Genomic DNA, 18,713 nt, shown 5'->3' with positions numbered 1-18,713 from the left:
TCTGAAAGTACCTGTTTAGGATTGCTGAGCACTTCCTGTGTGGTTGCTGTGGCACTGATGGCTCGGTTGCTTCCTGTACTGAGCTGAAGGTTGAGTGTGAGACCACTGACCAACTGCAGGCCCAGTTCAGTGATGGTCACTCGATCATCCACAACCCCCACTGTCTTCTCCGCCAGGATGGAGTCTGACAGCGGGGACAGAACCTGAAGTAGAGCAAACACACACACACACACACACACACACACACACACACACACACACACACACACACACAGAAAAAAGATGCATTATTAAATACAAACATCATAAGCAATCTGGCTTGTTGGATACAGTTCTGCCCACAGGGACGACCTGCAATTACAGACTGAAATATCAAAAACACTGAGCTGTAAACCCATCTAGTGATTGATGCAATAAAAAGGTGTTACAGACAGTCTCCTGCCTGCCCACACTTTCACTGCAGACGAGCACATATTAGGTATCTGGTCTCAAAGCAGACAGTAAAAACAAAATAAATCCAGATGACTAACACCTCCGCAGACACATGTTTCTGGCAATATCAGCCTACTTTCACGGAGAATGAAAAAAAAAATGGTCTGCAGAAAAGGTAACAACTTACAGTAATATTAGCTGTGTTCAGCATTACCCCCCCAAAAAAAAAAAAAAAAAAACTGGCACTTGCAATATTGGTACAGCGATGACAATACAATAATATACAGCATGAGCCAATGACTAAGAAAAGAAAAGTGAAATGTAGCAAGTTTTTAGAATCTGCCGGTTATTAGATTGGTTTTACATGATTTGAAAAAAAAAGCACTTTTAAACAATAATTGATGTTTTAATAATAGTATTTACTTTTTATTTGACATCTGCATACTCTACATTTTCTTAACATCTTGAATGCATGAAGTTTACACATCCTAGTTATATTCACAATTATTTTTGGAATGTTTTTTATTATTATTATTGTACGAATGTGGCCATATTTAGTATTATGTAAGGATTTTCAAAGGCAAAATCCAGAAATTTTAGGAAGAGCTTGCAGATTTTTTTTATTCATCATACGCTGCTTAAAAATGTCAATGTTACTCCAAGTCAATCAAACTTCCTTCTTAGGAAGCCACACTGATTGACAATCAATTTCACGTGCTGTTGTGCAGCGATGCTGTGGCGCAGTAGGTAGTGCTGTCGCCTCACAGCAAGAAGGTCGCAGGTTTGAGCCTCGGCTGGGTCAGTTGGCTATTCTGTGTGGAGTTTGCATGGTTTCCCTGCGTTTGTGTGGGTTTCCTCTGAGTGCTCCTGTTTCCCCCACAGTTCAAAGACATGCGGTACAGTTGTATTGGGTAGGCTAAATTGTCCGTAGTGGATGACTGTGGATAAGTGTGTGTGGATGTGTCCGAGAGATGGGTTGCGGCTAGAAGGGTATCCGCTGCGTAAAACAAGGATGGATAAGTTGGCGGTTATTCTGCTGTGGCACCCCTAATAAAGGAAAAGATCTGCAGGTGTGGACCACAGACCACTTCTCAGTTCCTATGCTTTCTGGCTAATGTTTTGGTCACTTTTAAATGCTGGTGGTGCCTTTACTATATACAGGTAGCATGAGACTGAATCTGTAGATTCAGTTAGTGCAGCTCATCCAGTATGGCACATCAAAGCAAGCTGTGGCAAAAAGGTTTACTGTGTCTGTCAGCGTAGTTTCCAGAGCATGGGGGTACTACCAGGAGACAGGCCAGTACTTCAACAAACATGGAGGAGGCCGTAAGGGTTCAAAAACCCAGCAGCAGGACTGCTACCTTCGCTTTTGTGCAAGGAGGAACAAGAGGAGCACTACCAGAGCCCTCCAAAACGACCTCCAGCAGGCCACTAATGGACATGTGTCTGCTCAAACGGTCAGAAGCAGACTTCATGAGGGTTGTATGAGGGCCCAACGTCCACAGGTGTGGGTTGTGCTTACAGCCTAACACCATGCAGGATGTTAGCCATTTGCCAGAAAAGCAAATTCGCCTCTGGTACCCTTTTCTCTTTACAGATGAAAGCAGGTTCTCGCTGAGCACATGTGAGAACATTCTGCTGGCTGCAACATCTTCCAGCATCTTCCATTTTCCAGTTTGGCAGTGGGTCAGTAATAGTGTGGAGTGGCATAGCCCTCTGCTCGCCAAAGGTAGCCTGACTGCCATTAGGTATCAAGATGAGATTCTCTGACCCCTTGTGAGACCATATGCCAGTGGGGTTGGCCCTGGGTTCCTCATAACGCAAGACACTGCTTCACCTAATGTGGCAGAAGTGTGTCAGCAGTTCCTGCAAGAGGAAGGGAATGATGCTATGGACTGGCTCACTCTTTTCGAGCACATCTGGGATGTCATGTCTTACTCTATTTACCAACACTACATTGCACCACAGACAGTCCAGGAGTTAGCGGATGTTTTAATACAGGTCTGGGAGGAGATCTCTCAGAGGACCATCTCAGTTGAGGAGGAGGCCACCTCATTGGAAGCATGCCCAGGCATTGTAGGGAGATCATACAGGCACGTGGCCACACACACTACTGAGCCTCGTTTTGACTTGTTTTAAAGACATTACATTAAAGTATGATCAGCCTGTAGTGTGTTTTTCCACTTCAATTTTGAGTGTGACTCTAAAGCCAGACCTCCATGGGTTAATAAACTTGATATTTTGTTGTCACCACATTCAACTATGTTAAGAACAAAGTATTTAATAAGAATAATTCATTCACTCAGATCTAGGATATTATTTTAGTGTTCCCTTCAGTTTTTTGAGCTGTGTGGGTTGGATTGAAACACCAGCCAATTTAGTGTTGGAGGTTTCATGGCTAAATTTAACCAGCCTTGTGGCCAATCTGCATTGATTTCACATTTCACCTGTGGCAGAGTGTGAAGGATCAATTAGCAGAGTAATAGCAGTTTTGCTTAAAATATTCCAATGCACGCAACATTATGCAAATCATAGTTCAAAAGAGGACAAGTTGTTGGTGCACATCTTGCATCAACATCTGTTAAATTAAATGTGCACTTCAGCTCTCCTATTTTCACCAAAACTGTTTGTCATGAGCTCCACAGGGTCAATATACATGGTCACCCATGTCAATGTTGAACATTGGTTTCAAAAACCTTGGGCTGTGGTCAATGTGAAACATGTATTGTTCTCTGATGAATCCATATTATTTTCCACTGAGAGAGTTATGGTGTGGAGAAACCCTAAAGAAGCGTACCATCCATACTGTTGCATGCCCAAAGTGAAGCATGGACAGTGGTCAATGATCAGTGATGGTTTGGGCTGCAATATCATGGTATATTCTAGTTCAAATACCTGTGCTTGATGGCCAAGGACTACCGAACCATTATGGAGGACAATGCGCACCCAATGGTTCAAACATTATATCCTGAAGACGGTGCCGTTTATCAAGATAATAATGCACCACTACACAAAGAAAGACTGGTGACAGAGTGGTTTGATGAACATGAAAGTGAAGCTGAATATCTCCCATGGCCTGCATTGTCACCAGAGCTAAATATTATCAAGATACTTTGGGGTATTTTGAAGGACAGAGTCAGGAAATGTTTTCCTCCACCAGCATCACATAGTGACCTGGCTACTTTTCTGCCTGAAGAGTGGCTCAGAATCCCTTTGGCCACTGGGCAGAACTTGTATCCGTCATTACCAAAACAAATCGATGCTGTATTGGCTGGTAAAGGAGTCCTACACCATACTAAGGAATTTTTTATTTGTTTTTTGTTGTCTAAAAACAAAAGGGTTCTCTCTTAAAGCAAATATATGAAGAGTAGCTTCTAGAGTAAAAGTGGGACTACACATATTTCTAAGACTGTATATTTGAATTGAAATTGAAATAAAATAAAAAAAACTGTGATTATCATGCACATCTTGTCAGGGAAGAACGATGTGATCAGTGGTAACTCTCCCCCAAAAGAGACCTGTCAGAGAACTATGGATTTCTGTAGTACTTTTTTTCTATCTGAAAACAGCTGCTGGAGATTTTTTATTAATTTAACCTTAACAGACCTTAACTAGCTTAACAGACAAAATGCACATAAAAATCAACTTTGATTAATTGTGAAGCCTTACTTATTTGCACTGGACATATTTGCTACATGTCTTTTGGTTTGGTTTGCACATGTACTTAATGAGTACACTACTGTATGTGTGAAACTCTCTGTGTGGAAAATTATTTCAAACTGTGAGTTCCCTTCAAGATATGACACTATTACTTATATCAATACATTGATGATGTGAACACTAGTGAAAAAATAATGAATGCAGGACAAGCTTTCCATTAATATGAGCTTCAAACTAAATTATAACCAGCGAGGCTTGCTGTCAGAGCTGCTTAATGCGCTTGAGATGTGCTGCACAACTTACATCTCTTAACTGTGAGCTTGTCTGTCAATTCTACACATTCTTATGGTGATTTATAATGGATTTGGTGCTTTGTGTATTTGTATAATCTCATCCGTACGTTAGTGTATGATCTGCTGTGCTTGTGGTGGGTCTTGGTAAATATTAAGTATCACCTTGCCACATAAAGCAAAATACTGACCTCGAGTGAGTCTACTTTTAACTTTATAGGCTTCAGTAAAGTGTGTGCCAGCATGCATTTGGAGTACATTAATACTGATTTCTTACTAAAATATTTTGGTTACTCATTCTGTATTCAAATCTAGCTCTCCAAATCTCTTCTTCATGTTATGACTGCACTAAAAACCTGAATGTGAATTTTTTTAAGCAACAACAATAACAACAAGCTTTACTTATCTTGACAAAGTTTGTATATTATGCTCATATCTCCTATAAATTTCAGTGTAAATTCCAAATGTGGGTTGAAAGTTAATGGGTTAAATTAGATATGTGATTAGATAACTATTATATTTAAAAATAATTTGTAAAGATACAGAAATATAATGCATAATCATTCCAGTGTTCGTGTTTATTATAAAGTGCTAAACTCTCAATTAATTGAAAACAATTCAATGGTTGTTTCATTTACACTGTCTACATTGTGACTAAAGACAGGAGTGCCTGTATTACTCAATGATTTACTTCTGGATCTCTGACAGTAAACTGATGGCTTGTTTTTTATGGCTTACTCTAAGCATTCTTGCAACTAACATGAAGGATAATTGGATTTGGAATGTTCGTGTTGTTGCATCCTGAAAAGACAGCTTTTAGCTGTTGTAACATGAGTGACTACAGTTTAGATGCCGACATACTCAACATCATAGTGTTGATAGAAAGTCCACAAGTGAAAAATAATAAAACCTGTGCCTCCCCAGGAAATGTCATTATATGCACAACACTGTCCAGCTAAATGAGTTAAGCTAAATAATTAAGCTAAAACTGTTTTATTCTGCTTTTTAACTGAAAAGTGTAAATGAACTAATTGCTATGCAATAACAAATGTTTAATGTTGTATATTATTTGTTATTTTAGCATTATTAGTTGATACATAGTTTTAAAAAGTAAAACTTTTATTGTTTTGCTACACTGTAAAACATAAATCTGTTAATTAACAGTTTACGTATTTTTGGATTTTCCATTTAAGGTTGTGAATTTCATTGTGGAAACTTGATCTTTGCTCTGTTAACTTTTGATGTTGAAAATACAACTCTACAGTTTAGCATAGTGGCTTTTATTGTCATTTTAGTAGTCTGAAACACAATAATGCATAATCAATGATATATGTGATTTTTAAATTGTTGCAAATTTATTAAAAATAAAAAACTTGAAAAGTCACATGTACATAAGTTCTGTGTTTGTTCTGCAGCCATCATCTAAAGCTATCGTCCTGGTTCAATCGCAGAGCTCACAGCAGAGACAATATCTGTATGCCAGAATGTAAGACTGTTCTTTTCTATTCTATTCTATTGTCCTGTTATGTTTCCATTCAGGTTTAGCAGTTCAACAGTTTTAGTTGATGTCAGTGTGAAAACATATTTAGATGTACATGATAAAGTGCATCCAGAAAGTATTCATAGCACTTCACTTTTTTTTAATTAATTTATTTCCTCAAAATTCTACACACAATACACTTAATAACAATGTGAAAAAAAAAAGATTTATTTAAATTGTTGCAAATTCAAGAAATATAAAATAACATGTACATAAGTATTCACAGCCTTTATCGTAAAGCTCTAAATGGAGCTCAGGTACATTCTGTTTCAACTGATCCTTCTTGAGATGTTTCAGCAGCTTAATTGGAGTTCACCTGTGGTAAATTCAGTTGATTGGACATGATTTGAAAAGGCACACACCTGTCTATATAAGGTCACATGGCTGACAGTGCATGTGAGAGCACAAACCAAGCATGAAGACAAAGCAATTGTCTGTAGACCTCTGAGACAGTAGTGCCTCGAGGCACAAGGCTGGGGAAGGTTACAGAAACATTTCTGCTGCTCTAAAAGTTCCATTGAGCACAGCGGCCTGCATCATGCGTAGGTGGAAAATGTTTGAAACCACCAGAACTCTTCCTAGAGCTGGCTGGTTGTCTAAGCTGAGTGATTGGGGAAAAGGGCCTTAGTCAGAGGTGATCAATAACCCAATGGTCACTCTGTCTGAGCTCCAGCGTTCTTCTGTGGAGAGAGGAGAACCTTACAGAAGGACATACATCTGTGCAGCAATCCACCAATCAGGCCTGAATGGTAGACTGGTCAAATGGATGACACTCCCCACCTGGAATTTGCCAAAAGGCATCTGAAGGACTCAGACCATACGAAAAAAAATTATCTGGTCTGATGAGGCTAAATTGAACTATTTAGAGTTAATGCCAGGTGTTACTTTTGGAGAAAACCAGGCACCGCTCATCACCAGGCTAATACCATCCCTACAGTGAAGCACGGTGCTGGCAGCATCATGCTGTGGGAATGTATTTCAGCAGCAGGAACTGGAAGACTAGTCTGGATAGAGGAAAAGATGAATGCAGCAATGTACAGAAACATCCTGAAAACCTGCTTCAGAGTGTTCTTAACCTAAGACCTAGGCGACGGTTCATCTTGCAGCAGGACAATGACTTAAAGCACAACGCCAAAATATCAATAGAGTGGCTTCACAACAACTCTGTGAATGTCCTTGAGTGGCCCAGCCAGAGCCCAAATCTAAATCCCATTAAACATGTCTGGAGAGATCTGAAAATGGCTGTACACCATCACTTCCCATTTAACTTGATAGAGCTTGAGAGGTACTGCAAGTGGGATGAACAAAAATTCCCAAAGACAGGCGTGCCAACCTTGTGGCATCATATTCAAAAAGACTTGAGGTTGAAACACCAACCCAGACGATATACTTACTTTAAACTATTAAAAGGTTATTAAAAGTCTCTTTTTCCAACTTTTCAAGGTTAAACGTTTTTGGAAGAATAGTTGTTGGTTCCATAATGAAATTCAAAACCAAATGGGGGGAAAAACACATGTATCACAAAACACAGAAAACTGCTCATTTACACATTTTAATGTATATGAAATTATCAGATACTTAGATGTTATTTAAAGGAATAGTTCACCCAAAAATGGAAATTATGTCATCATTTACACATACTCCACTTGTTCCAAACGTTTGAGTTTCATTCTGACTCTCATAGCATGTTTTGTTCCTACTCTAAATATCAACGGCTGCTTTTCCCACAACATTCTGCAGAATATTTTGTGTTTTGTTTAAGACAAGAAAGTTATTCAAAAAAGTGTAAAACCTTCTGAGTTTGAGAAAATATATGAGGAAATTTACATTTTTGGGTGAAATGTTTCCATTTAAGAGACTGACTGCCTCTATTACATATTCAGTTTATATACAGTACATTAGCAGATAAAAGTTCTCAAAAATCCAGACAAACCTGAATGCTGGTCATTCCTCTGTCTATGCCTTCCAAAATGCGTCCCTCTCTCAGTCTGGCAATTCGGGGATTCTCTACTTTCAGGAAGTCCCAGACGAGCTCTGTAATATCCACCTGCCAATCACTGCCCAGCATGTGTGTCACCTGACCTCGCATTTCAGAGGATTCGGCTACAAAGTGTGTGAGCACTCGCACCATGGCCCTCTGATACTGAAGAGTACAGGTCTTTCCTCTGCGCTCTTCATCATCATCTTCATCTTCGCTGTCACGTGCCGACCTGGAAATACAATGTGTAATATTTATTAGATTTAAAATACAGACCTGTTTTTTTTTAAGCAAGACACAGGTGAAAAGGGTCAAAGATTTTACCCCAGGCAACAAAATATAATTTTAAAACATTTTTTTTTTTAAATAACTTGATTCATCAATGTTTTTACTCCACATTTGGGAAGTTTTTGCAGGATTTCTGTTATTTTATATTTATATAAATACACATCAGGGCTCAACAATAAGTACTACGATGGCCGATGTGGCCAAGGGCCAGCATGAGAGATGCTCAGGACAAGGGGTGGCCAACCCTGTTCCTGGAAAGCCACCTTCCTGCAGATTTCAGTTGCTACCCATATCAAGCACACCTGAACCAATTAATTAGGACCTAAACAACATAGGATAATTACAGGCAGGTGTGTTTAATATGGGTTGCAACTGAAATCTGCAGGAAGGTGGCTCTCCAGGAACAGGGTTGGCCACCCCTGCTCAGGACAGTAGACAGGATCTGTACTGGCCCGGTTCTGCTTTGTTACTAAAGTGTTAGTCTGCAACTACTTGTCAGTTGCGTGCAAATACAGTTTTAGAGTTGAGAAACAGCTTATGCTTTTAAGCCTTTTAATGCTACCTTCTCTATAATGTTGTTAACACCGTATTGCTTTTCGGTTCCTCTTATCTGATTGGATATTGTGAGCTGTCAGGGTTCTGCCACTCTGGTCTTGTAAATTCTTGTTTTGGTGGCAGATCTCGGACACTACCTGTGTCTGGTCCTGTTTCTGTCTCTGTGTGCGCGCGCGCCGTCGTGGGTGTACGCAGAGTGTGCGCGCTCCTGCTTGACGCGGCCGCGCACGCGCTCTGCGTCACTCAGACGCGTGCGCTCTTGTACTCGTGTTTGTGTTTTCGTCTGTCAGCAGCGTGGTGTTTCATTCCCAGCGTCTCAGTCTTGTTGGTTTCGGTTTTGGGCGGCGCTGGGATGAGGCATGCACGCTGCGTGCGTGAGCGCACGGTGAGTGCTTTCATTCATCGTGTGCTCGTGTCTTGCGTCTTTTGTCAAAGCACGTGGCTCGGTGTTTACATTGTGGTCACGTGCTTTTGTCGTGTGCTTCAGTGTTGTGTTATGTGAGCGCATGGCTTGTATTGTCTCTCTGTGTCATGCGCTCTCCCGTCTATTGTCTAGTCCCACCCTCCTTGTTAACCCATTATTAGTTAATTGTGTTCACCTGTGTGTCAATTTACTTTTTGCTTTATAATCCCCCTCATGTTTTCAGTCCTTTGTCAGTTCGTCGTCGATATTCCCTCTGTGTTCCAGTCATGTCTTGCCAGCCCAGCCCAGCCCAGCCAAGTTTGTCTGTTTTTGATTCATGTTTTTCCCCTCGGGGTAGTTTATTTTGCCTTTTTGTTTTATTTGTACTTTATAATTAATAAAACCCAATTATTGTTTGCACTTGAGTCCTCGCTCCTTTTCCCCTCACCGAACCCTGACAGTGAGCATGTTATTTTTTCCAACCAGTACAGTGAAGAGATGGCAACATGTCAGTAACATCAAATTATAGAGGCTAAAAGAAAGCATCTGTTTCTAACATGTTGGAAACATACATTTATGTGGGTATAACACAATATAAAAATGTTGAAGTCAAAACCCCCCAAAAAATTTTTGATGATGAAAAGTGATGTTTTACATAGTTTGCCATCAGTTAGACATATCAGCCACCTTTTGTTAAATAATTTTCTATACTGTTCTTTTTGTTTGCATAACACTTTAAATGTAGCTCATTATACATTTATTAACAGTTTTAAGATATTTAAATTCTATTTACAGAGGTTATTTTTGGCACATTATTTAAAATATGTGGCAAAAAATAGTTTTTGGTGGGGGCAGTGAAAATTTGGTGTGAGAAAAAATAGCATTGAACTCTGCATATTGAAATTAGCATTAAACCCTGCATATAGATTAATTTTATTGAAACTAAAATTATTTATATTTTTGCTTGTATAAAAACATATTTTTATGCAAAATTCAGTCTGAATTTCCACATTTCTAAATAACATTAACTGTGATAGCATGGATGATTTACTGTGATATTTTTGCCCACCATTGGGAAAAAATGTAGTTTATGATTCATATAATGATTATTGTTTATTTTCCAGAGACCCCAAAGACCATGAGTGTAATTTTTTTTACATTAAATTTTAATAAAGACATCATTTTTTGTACACTTAATTTTTGTAAATTACACATTATTTAACTGTAATATGTACTGTATTTTACTGTAGGACAGTTATGCAGTATGTTACTCTATTTAAAGTTGCATTGTGAAAATGGCGGTATAATGTACAAAAATGATATACAACACTGTGAATACATATAAAGCAAGATAAATGGTGCTGCAAATGTAAATACAGTTACTTTGCTGTAACTGATTTACAGTAAGTTACTGGCAAATTGCTACACTACAACTAAACTGTTAACAACTTTTATAGTTTACACTGTATTTAACTGTAATATGAACTGTATTTTACTGTAGGACAGTTATGCAGTGTGTTATAGTATTCTAAAGCTGCATTGTAAAAATTACTGTATATTTTACAATAGTGTAAATACATATACAGTACAGCAAGAAACATTGTGCTGTAAATGTAAATGCTTTTTTTGCTCTAATTAATTTACAGTAAGTTACTGGCAAACTGTTGCACTACAACTAAGCAGTTTTTGTAAATGATACCATATTTACCTAATATGAACAGTTTTTTCCTGTAGGACAGCAATGCAATATTTAAAAGTTGCATTGTAAAAATTACTATATATATTTTACAGTAAATATATACAATACTGTAAATGCATAAACAGCAAGATGGTACTGTAAATGTAAAAATACAGTATCTTTGCTATAATTGATTTACAGTAAGTTACTTATGGACTGTTGCACTACAAAGCTATTATGAAATAGTAACACTCATACACTACGGACAATTTAGCCTACTTAATTCACCTGTAACGCATGTCTTTGGACTGTGGGGGAAACCGAGGACCCAGAGGAAACCCACACGAACGCAGGGAGAACATGTTGCTCTGAGGGGACAGCACTACCTACTGCACCACTAAGTTCATTTTATTTTTTTATTAAACAGTAGTTACAGTTCACAAAAAATCCAGAATTTAAAAGAGGGTTAATAGTATTGGCAATTTCATTAAATATATGCAAATTTGCATAAATTTAAAGTACAAAAATCTAAAGTTAGGTTTAAAATAATGTTTTCTTTTTTTCTGTCAGGCAAAATGTATAAATATGAACAAATCCCTTCAGAATACAGATGTAATTATTGGAGGTATTGGATATTTGTCTATGGATATTTAATAGTGGAAGTAGTGGATTTTGTCTCATTGCAGCAGAACAAACATTTTAAGAGAGCAACCTTTAAAAAATACATGTTTTGCATATTAAAATACACAGATAAAATATTTCAAGTAATTGTTAAAAGTGTATTTTGCTTGTTTTATTTACATTAGACTGTAAAAACACAACGGAAGGCATACAGAAATCTCACTTATCTAATTTGACGTGTTTGATTTGTGTCTCCAATATTTTATTTAAAAAAACCTTTGAGATTGTTTTTTTTGACAGAAATAACAGTTATCCATTAAGCTTCATTAAGCTGGTGCACCTAATCAAGAGAAGCTAATTAAGCTTATCAGCACAGCATAATAAGACTTTTACAGCAAGCTACAGTGCAGTTTCTCCTTTTTTAAAGACATCTCTGTAATGTGGTGTGAGAAGCCACAGGATCAAGGTAAAGGTTGTACAATGAAAACCAACTCCTATTCACTTTGTGAATGTTTATTTATGCCCACAAACACCATCTATGGGAATATATTTAAAAAATGAAGTAAAGGTCATATTGTTCCTCAGATGGGCTTTTGTGTGGTGCAGCAAAAACCTAAAATCACAGAAAGAAAATCTCCTTTTTTTATGTTTAACATTTACAAGTGACTACATTTAATTAATTTTCATCTCTTTGTGAGGTGTGCGTGTAGGCCCTCGGGGTCAAATTACAGTGTCTGTATGGTGTTAATGTGGCAGATTGGCTTTTCTAGCACTGTAATTGAGCCTCATTTCATAATGCAATCGCATTCAACAATTACAGCATGGAGAACTCCTCCACTCAGATGCAGAACAATTGCTTTGTTCCACCTTATTAATTATTTCTCTCTCTCCCACCACACTGATACAGTGCATATAATTATTAAATATGGAACACATTATGCTGCTTTTCTTCATGACACTCAAAGACTACTACAAGTCATAATGTCGATGATTAAATGCATTGAGTGCTCTTTTTTTGCCCTGCGTATTAATGTATAAATGTGTAAAAAAAGAAAATTCAGACATATTGCTTGTGTGACTGAAAACTGAAAAGATGAGATATTTTTAACCAATAGTTTACAACAATTACAACAAAATACTATTTATAGGGGGGCAGTTTATGTTAGTAATCCTTTATTTGTATTTTTATTTATTTATTTATTTATTTATTTATTTATTTATTTATTTATTTATTTATTTATCTATTTATTTATTTAAATTTAACATTATACAGCAAATATGCAGTTTAAACATGACATCCAAATAATACAAACATTACTAATAACATAAAATAAAAGACTTTTATTTTTTTTTACATAATTATAATAAATTAAAACACTACTTTAACATAGAAACCTTTAGAAAAACAGTATAACTAAGGGGTTATTTAACCTAGGCAATTGACAGCAAGTTTACATACTGTTCAATCAACTCCTTTGAAACTATCATTGTATCTTGATATTTCTTGCTATTAATATAATTGAGCAAGTATATATATAAATAAAAACCCATAATAGAAACCTTCAAACAAGGTTTACAGTTGAAGTCAGAATTATCACGTGTGTATTATCATTATGTCCGTAAATAATATTTCACTAGGTATATTTCAAGACACTTCTATACAGCTTAAAGTGACATTTAAAGGCTTAACTAGGTTAATTAGGTTAACTAGGCAGGATAGGGTAATTAGGTAAGTCATTGTATAACAGTGGTTTTGTAGATTATCGAAAAAAAATTGCTTACAAGGGCTAATCATTTTGACCTTAAAATGTGCTTTTTTTTTTTTTTTAATTAAAACTGCTTTCATTCTAGCCGAAATAAAACAATAAGACTTTCTCCAGAATAAAAATATTTTCAGATATATACTGTGAAAATGTCCTTGCTCTGCAAAACATCATTTAGGGAAAAAAAAAAACCTCTAAGGGCAGCTAATAATTCTGACTTCAACTGTAAAATTATTCAATCTACATTTATCATTTATGAATATGAAATTTACCAAATAAAATCAAAAGATTTGTTATAAATTCCATAGAAATATTGTTTGAGTCAAAATAGAATAATATCTTTGGGGGTTAAACTACATTTGTTTTTGACATACAACAATAAGTCATTAAAAAAAATTGAATTTTGACATTTATAAAAAAATGTTTATGAATGTTGACATTCATAAAAAAAAGCAAAAGCATGAACCAAAGACACTGGGTGATCTAAACAGAACGAGCAATTTCCATCAGTCTGCATAAATTTAAATAATTTCTAACATAAATGTTATGAATTATTTTTAAATGCAGTTCCCTATGTGTATTACTTATGCAGAAACAAAAGGTAGCAACCAAGCTTTTTTTCATGAATTATCATCAAAACCTTCATTCATTCATTCATTCATTTTCTTGTCGGCTTAATGCCCTTGCTGTGAGGCGATAGCACTACCTACTGCGCCACTGCCTTGCCATCTTCAAAACATTCCAAAAAATTTCCCTTTAGGCTTTGTCTCAAAGTCCAAAGTCTACTCCATTTAAATATAGTACAGGATCAGTTTACTAGTTATCCTTTAGTTTGTATCCGCTTGTTAAGTGTGACGTCACACGAACCGGCTTCTGTGTCCAATCGCTCTATCAAAATTCACATTATGTTTTAAATGAATACTATATACTTCAAGGCAGTGCCATTCAAAACCTGTTTAATATACCAAATATGAAATATCCCCAAAATATATTTGGACTCTCAAACTGCAGGCTGTCGACATTTATTGGTCAAACCGTTAAACAACAAGCCAAGAAAAGAAATAAATAAGTGTGATATTATTACAATGTACAAATCCACCCATGGACTCATAACCAACAAAGTTCTCAGAGGATAGGATGGATATTTTATGATGTTAGCCTACAGTTGTTGTGGGTGAGATCACAGTGTCAGCGCTTGGTTATTTACCTACACAGGAGGTCGAAAGATGATTCAATAAACAATATTTTCCAGAGAGCAGACAGACGTCCCTTAAGGGGGCTCCACATATCTCACTCTTACAGAGCCTTTCCTTAATACTGACAGAAATAGTCATTCCCAGCAGCCGGACTTTATCACGTCTGCCTGGCGTTGAGAGAACACTGTTAACATCAGTGCGTAAAGTGCGGGCAGCCTGGCACTCTATATGCTACAGGCTTGGCACATGCACAAAAATGCTCTCTAAGGGTCAGTTTCCCTTTTGCACGCTACACAGACCAACTGCCAGTGTGTTTGGCAGAATCCGAATAGCCTGCGATTCTCTCTCTCTCAGATACACACACATATAGCCATAAACAAACGGATCATCAGTGCCTCCTAGCACCAAACCGTAATGCGGTTACATCAGCAAGGTCATGCCTGTTATGCCCCGATAAATAGAAATGAGAATGTGTGGAGAGGGAAATCAGTGGTGAATGCAAAACACACATTTCGAGGAGCCAAAACTGACATTTTCTCCTCTCGTCTCCAGGTCAAATAACTGAAACGTGAGGTGACATTGCTGTTTTTTTTTTAACAAGCTCGTTCATCCTTGCTAAACATGTTCGCATTGTGCTAATCTAAGGGAAGATGGATGTACTTTGGCATGCACTCTGTATACCGGACTGCTGCTGTGCGAGCCAAAACTTCCACTGGCTAATGAGCGTCTGGACAGACGAACACGTGTTCATAAACTGCTGACAGAGGCCCTTGACTTTTCTGGAGCGCTAGGTGAGCGTGGCTAGCGGAGGCAGGATAATTAGCCGTGATGTGCTGACGAGGAAGTCCTTCATTTAACAGCATGCATTTTAGAGGCAACATGCCGAGATGTTGCCATTTGGGTAAAAAATTCAACAAATTTCATGTCCTGATATCTCGAAACAACCTTGCTAACAAGAAGCAAATTAGCTTTAAACAGGGGGGCTGAAACCTGAGGGGCCCTTGAACATGACTTAGTCAGCTGATAATAAAATGTATGTTTTTTCAAAACCGGTATCATGTAAGATCCTGTTTCCTTGCAGAATCCTTTAGCTCTTAGGCCCTAAAGTTAGTTAATTGGCAATTCATTTTAAGATTCTGCTTGTTTTAGGAATTATATATGAGCTTTGTTGTGCTTCGTAAGACCTATATTCATTAATTTTCTTGTCAGCTTAGTCCCTTTATTAATCTGGGGTCGTCACAGCGGAATGAACCGCTAACCCATCCAGCACGTTTTCACGCAGCGGATGCCCTTCCAGCCACAACCCATCCCTGGAAAACATCCACACACACACATACACAAACACATACACTACGGACAATTTAGCCTTCCCAATTCACCTGTATCACATGTCTTTGGACTGTGGGGGAAACTGGAGCACGCGGAGGAAACCCACAGGAACGCAGGGAGAACATGCAAACTCCACACAGAAACGCCAAGGTTCGAACCAGCGACCCTCTTGCTGTGAGGCGACAGCACTACCTACTGTACCACTGCTTCGCCATAAGACCTACAATGTATTATTATTACTTTGATATTATATGAATGTTCAAGGACCAGTTTTTGCTAGAAGAAATCTAGAAGTAATATTTAACGTTCAACTCAATACATTGAAAAATCTAACTTAACTAATGCTTGTCAATTGACAATGTACAATAGTTTGTTCATTAAATAGCTGAAAAAATGTAGTAATATATGTTATTTTCTTAGTATGAATTGAGAGCTCCCTCATCCTCTATAGACAGCAAGATCTAAAGAAATATATTCAAAGGGTGACCCAGGCTCATTCTGATTATGTGCACCTATATACACTTCTGGAAAAAAGCTAAATATGTCACAGGAGCTATGTTTTTATATATTTGTTTTGCAAGTTTTGTTTTTGTGAGTACACCAGAAATTGCTGTGCACGCTTTTTCAGATCTAAAATTTCTCTTGCGAGTGCCGTTCGTGCCTGCTGTTCTCACGTAAATCCACCAGAGGCTGCTGTCATCTGACTAATTCACTGACTGACCAATCAACTGATCCTTCACCCTCCCTCTTCCCTAAACCCAACCAATAGCATTTTAAAAAGCTCCGATTGACCTGCCCTTTTCCTAAAACCAACTATTTTGAAAAGCAATCCAGAAAGAAATGTCCTGAAAAGGGACTGAATTATTTTATTTTTTAACTTTTTTTTGGTCTTTTGATCTGCTTTCTGGAATCATTCCTTGCCAGACTTGAACCCCATTGTTGCGGGCTACTGGACAAACTGGTAACATCAGAAAAGCTGTTCATACGGAACTAAGCAGTCAGTTGGTAAGCGAGAAACGCTGCCAAACCGCCCTGTAGCGTTCATTTTAAAAATGAAATACAGCCATTTGTAGCTTTGGCTTTATAGTTCGCAATCTTCAGAAATTTCTATAAGGCTACAACTCAGAATGAGTCTTTGTTGTCAACCGGTCTAAAGGTCTATTAAAAGTCCAGAAAAAATATAAAGCATCAAAACATTAAATTTTTATTGTCATTCAATTGTAGTGAAGTTTAGTTTTAAACTAATTTCGAGAGGAGCATGTGCTCATGATTTACCCAGCTGGTCCACATTAACTAATTATGATCCTCCAATCAAAGGATCCCAAATCACTGTATATATCCTCATTTCCTTTCTACAACTATCTTCGTCTGGAAGAAACCCCCCTCCTCCCCTTCTTCCTCCTTTATCCAGAATGGGCGGCACGGTGGCCCAGTGACTAGCACTGTTGCCTCACAGCAAGAATACCAATGGTATTGGGTCCTCGCTGAGCCATCTGGTATTTCTGTGTGGAGTTTGCATGTTCTCCCCGTGTCCGCGTGGGTTTCCCCCGGGTTCCCCGGTTTCCTCCCACCATCCAAATGTGCTCTATATTATAGATAAAACAAGCCTAAACCTTTTTTATAATGTCTTACTCTCAGGAAGTTTGCCTTGGCCTCAGCAGCGGGGGAGTTTGAGATAGACCTGAGCTCAACCTCCACTCGCCCTGCAAAAGGGGGGGGAGCCCTGGGCTCGAGGATCCCTTGAGCTCAGGGCTCTCTCCCGGGACAGCATGCCAAACAAGCTATGTATAAATCATGAGCTAAGTGTGAACTCTTGAAATATAATAAAGCTACGAGAATACTTTTGTGTGCACATAAAACAAAAATAATTACTTTATCCAATAATTTCTCCTTAGTGTCAGTATAGGGCGCAAGTTCTTGTGTTACCCTTTTTCATGCTGCTGAGGTATGCCTCGGATGTCCTTGTGGTTTGTTTGCAACAGAGGGTGTTGGGGTATACATCACAGCAGTGACCATGAATAGCTGTATCATCTATACCAGGGGTTCTCAATCTTGGTCCTGGTGGTTCGGTGTCTTGTAGATTTTAGCTCCAACCCAATTATACACACTTGGGCTAGCTAATCGAGCTCTTCTTAGGCTTTTTATAAACATTCTTGCAGGTGTGTTGAGGAAAGTTGGAGTTACAATATGCAGGACACCGGACCTCCAGGACAGAGTTTGAGAACCCCTGATCTATACTGACACTGAAGAGTGAAACTGTTATATAAAGTTTAAAGTACTTTATGAAATCTGAGCATTCAGATTTCACCGAAAATGTCTTTTTTTCTAATTTGTGTTTAGATGGTGCGTAAAGATCTCTGGGAATTAGAGCAACAAGACAGTGAGAAATTAATAACAAATTAAAAATTTTGGTAAACTTACCCTTTGAGATTAATTGATTTGTAAGAATAACATTTTATCAAGCAAGTATCTAGTTCCAAACGTTATATATTTAAGCGCTTGTTAAAGATATTTTTCATATCCTATTATATTCTTGGATGAGTTAAAAAGTGCTTATGACATACAGTGAACATATTAACAAAGAATATTTTGGTACTAAATGAGCTACTGACAATGTTATTGTTTATTTATTCTTAAAGTAATTTGGTGTTTAATTCTTGCACATTTAACATCTTGGACATTGATTAAAAACTATTTTGAGATGTTCACAGCAAGAAGGTTGCTGGGTCGAGTCCCGCCTGGGCCAGTTGGCATTTTTTTTAACAACTGTTTTATTAGTTTTACATTTTTCAATAATTACCAAACAACACAACAACAATAAAAAAACACAATACATGAAACAATTATGATAATACAAAGAAAATAATGGTAGTTATATATTTAAAAAAAAAATAAATTATTCATTCATGTTTCAGCTTAGTCCCTTTATTAATCAGGGGTGTACACAGCAAAATGAAGCACCAACCTATCCAGCATGTTT

At 37.6% G+C, this 18,713-nt stretch overlaps 1 protein-coding gene and 1 long non-coding RNA gene across 3 annotated transcripts in view; one reads left to right on the top strand and one right to left on the bottom strand.

The window, feature by feature from the left end:
- The window catches only part of si:dkeyp-14d3.1, a 549,509-nt gene that overhangs the window by 22,962 nt on the left and 507,834 nt on the right, over positions 1 to 18,713 (bottom strand). For both annotated transcript variants that reach the window (XM_009304131.5, XM_005167245.6), the window contains 2 exons: positions 7,856 to 8,132; positions 12 to 203 (listed from right to left, as the gene is read on the bottom strand). In XM_009304131.5, coding sequence (XP_009302406.1) covers positions 12 to 203; positions 7,856 to 8,132 — 469 coding nt within the window. The remainder of the gene's footprint in view (positions 1 to 11; positions 204 to 7,855; positions 8,133 to 18,713) is intronic.
- Positions 1 to 18,713, top strand: part of LOC141375881 (uncharacterized) — a 61,893-nt gene that overhangs the window by 42,894 nt on the left and 286 nt on the right. Inside the window, exons 3-4 of the long non-coding RNA XR_012384676.1 lie at positions 5,798 to 5,868; positions 18,074 to 18,113. This is a non-coding gene — a long non-coding RNA (uncharacterized lncRNA). The remainder of the gene's footprint in view (positions 1 to 5,797; positions 5,869 to 18,073; positions 18,114 to 18,713) is intronic.

The sequence above is a fragment of the Danio rerio genome, chromosome 8 (genome assembly GCF_049306965.1).
Source record: "Danio rerio strain Tuebingen ecotype United States chromosome 8, GRCz12tu, whole genome shotgun sequence".
Taxonomy (NCBI): domain Eukaryota; kingdom Metazoa; phylum Chordata; class Actinopteri; order Cypriniformes; family Danionidae; genus Danio; species Danio rerio.
This window is presented reverse-complemented; position numbering and strand designations above follow the sequence as displayed.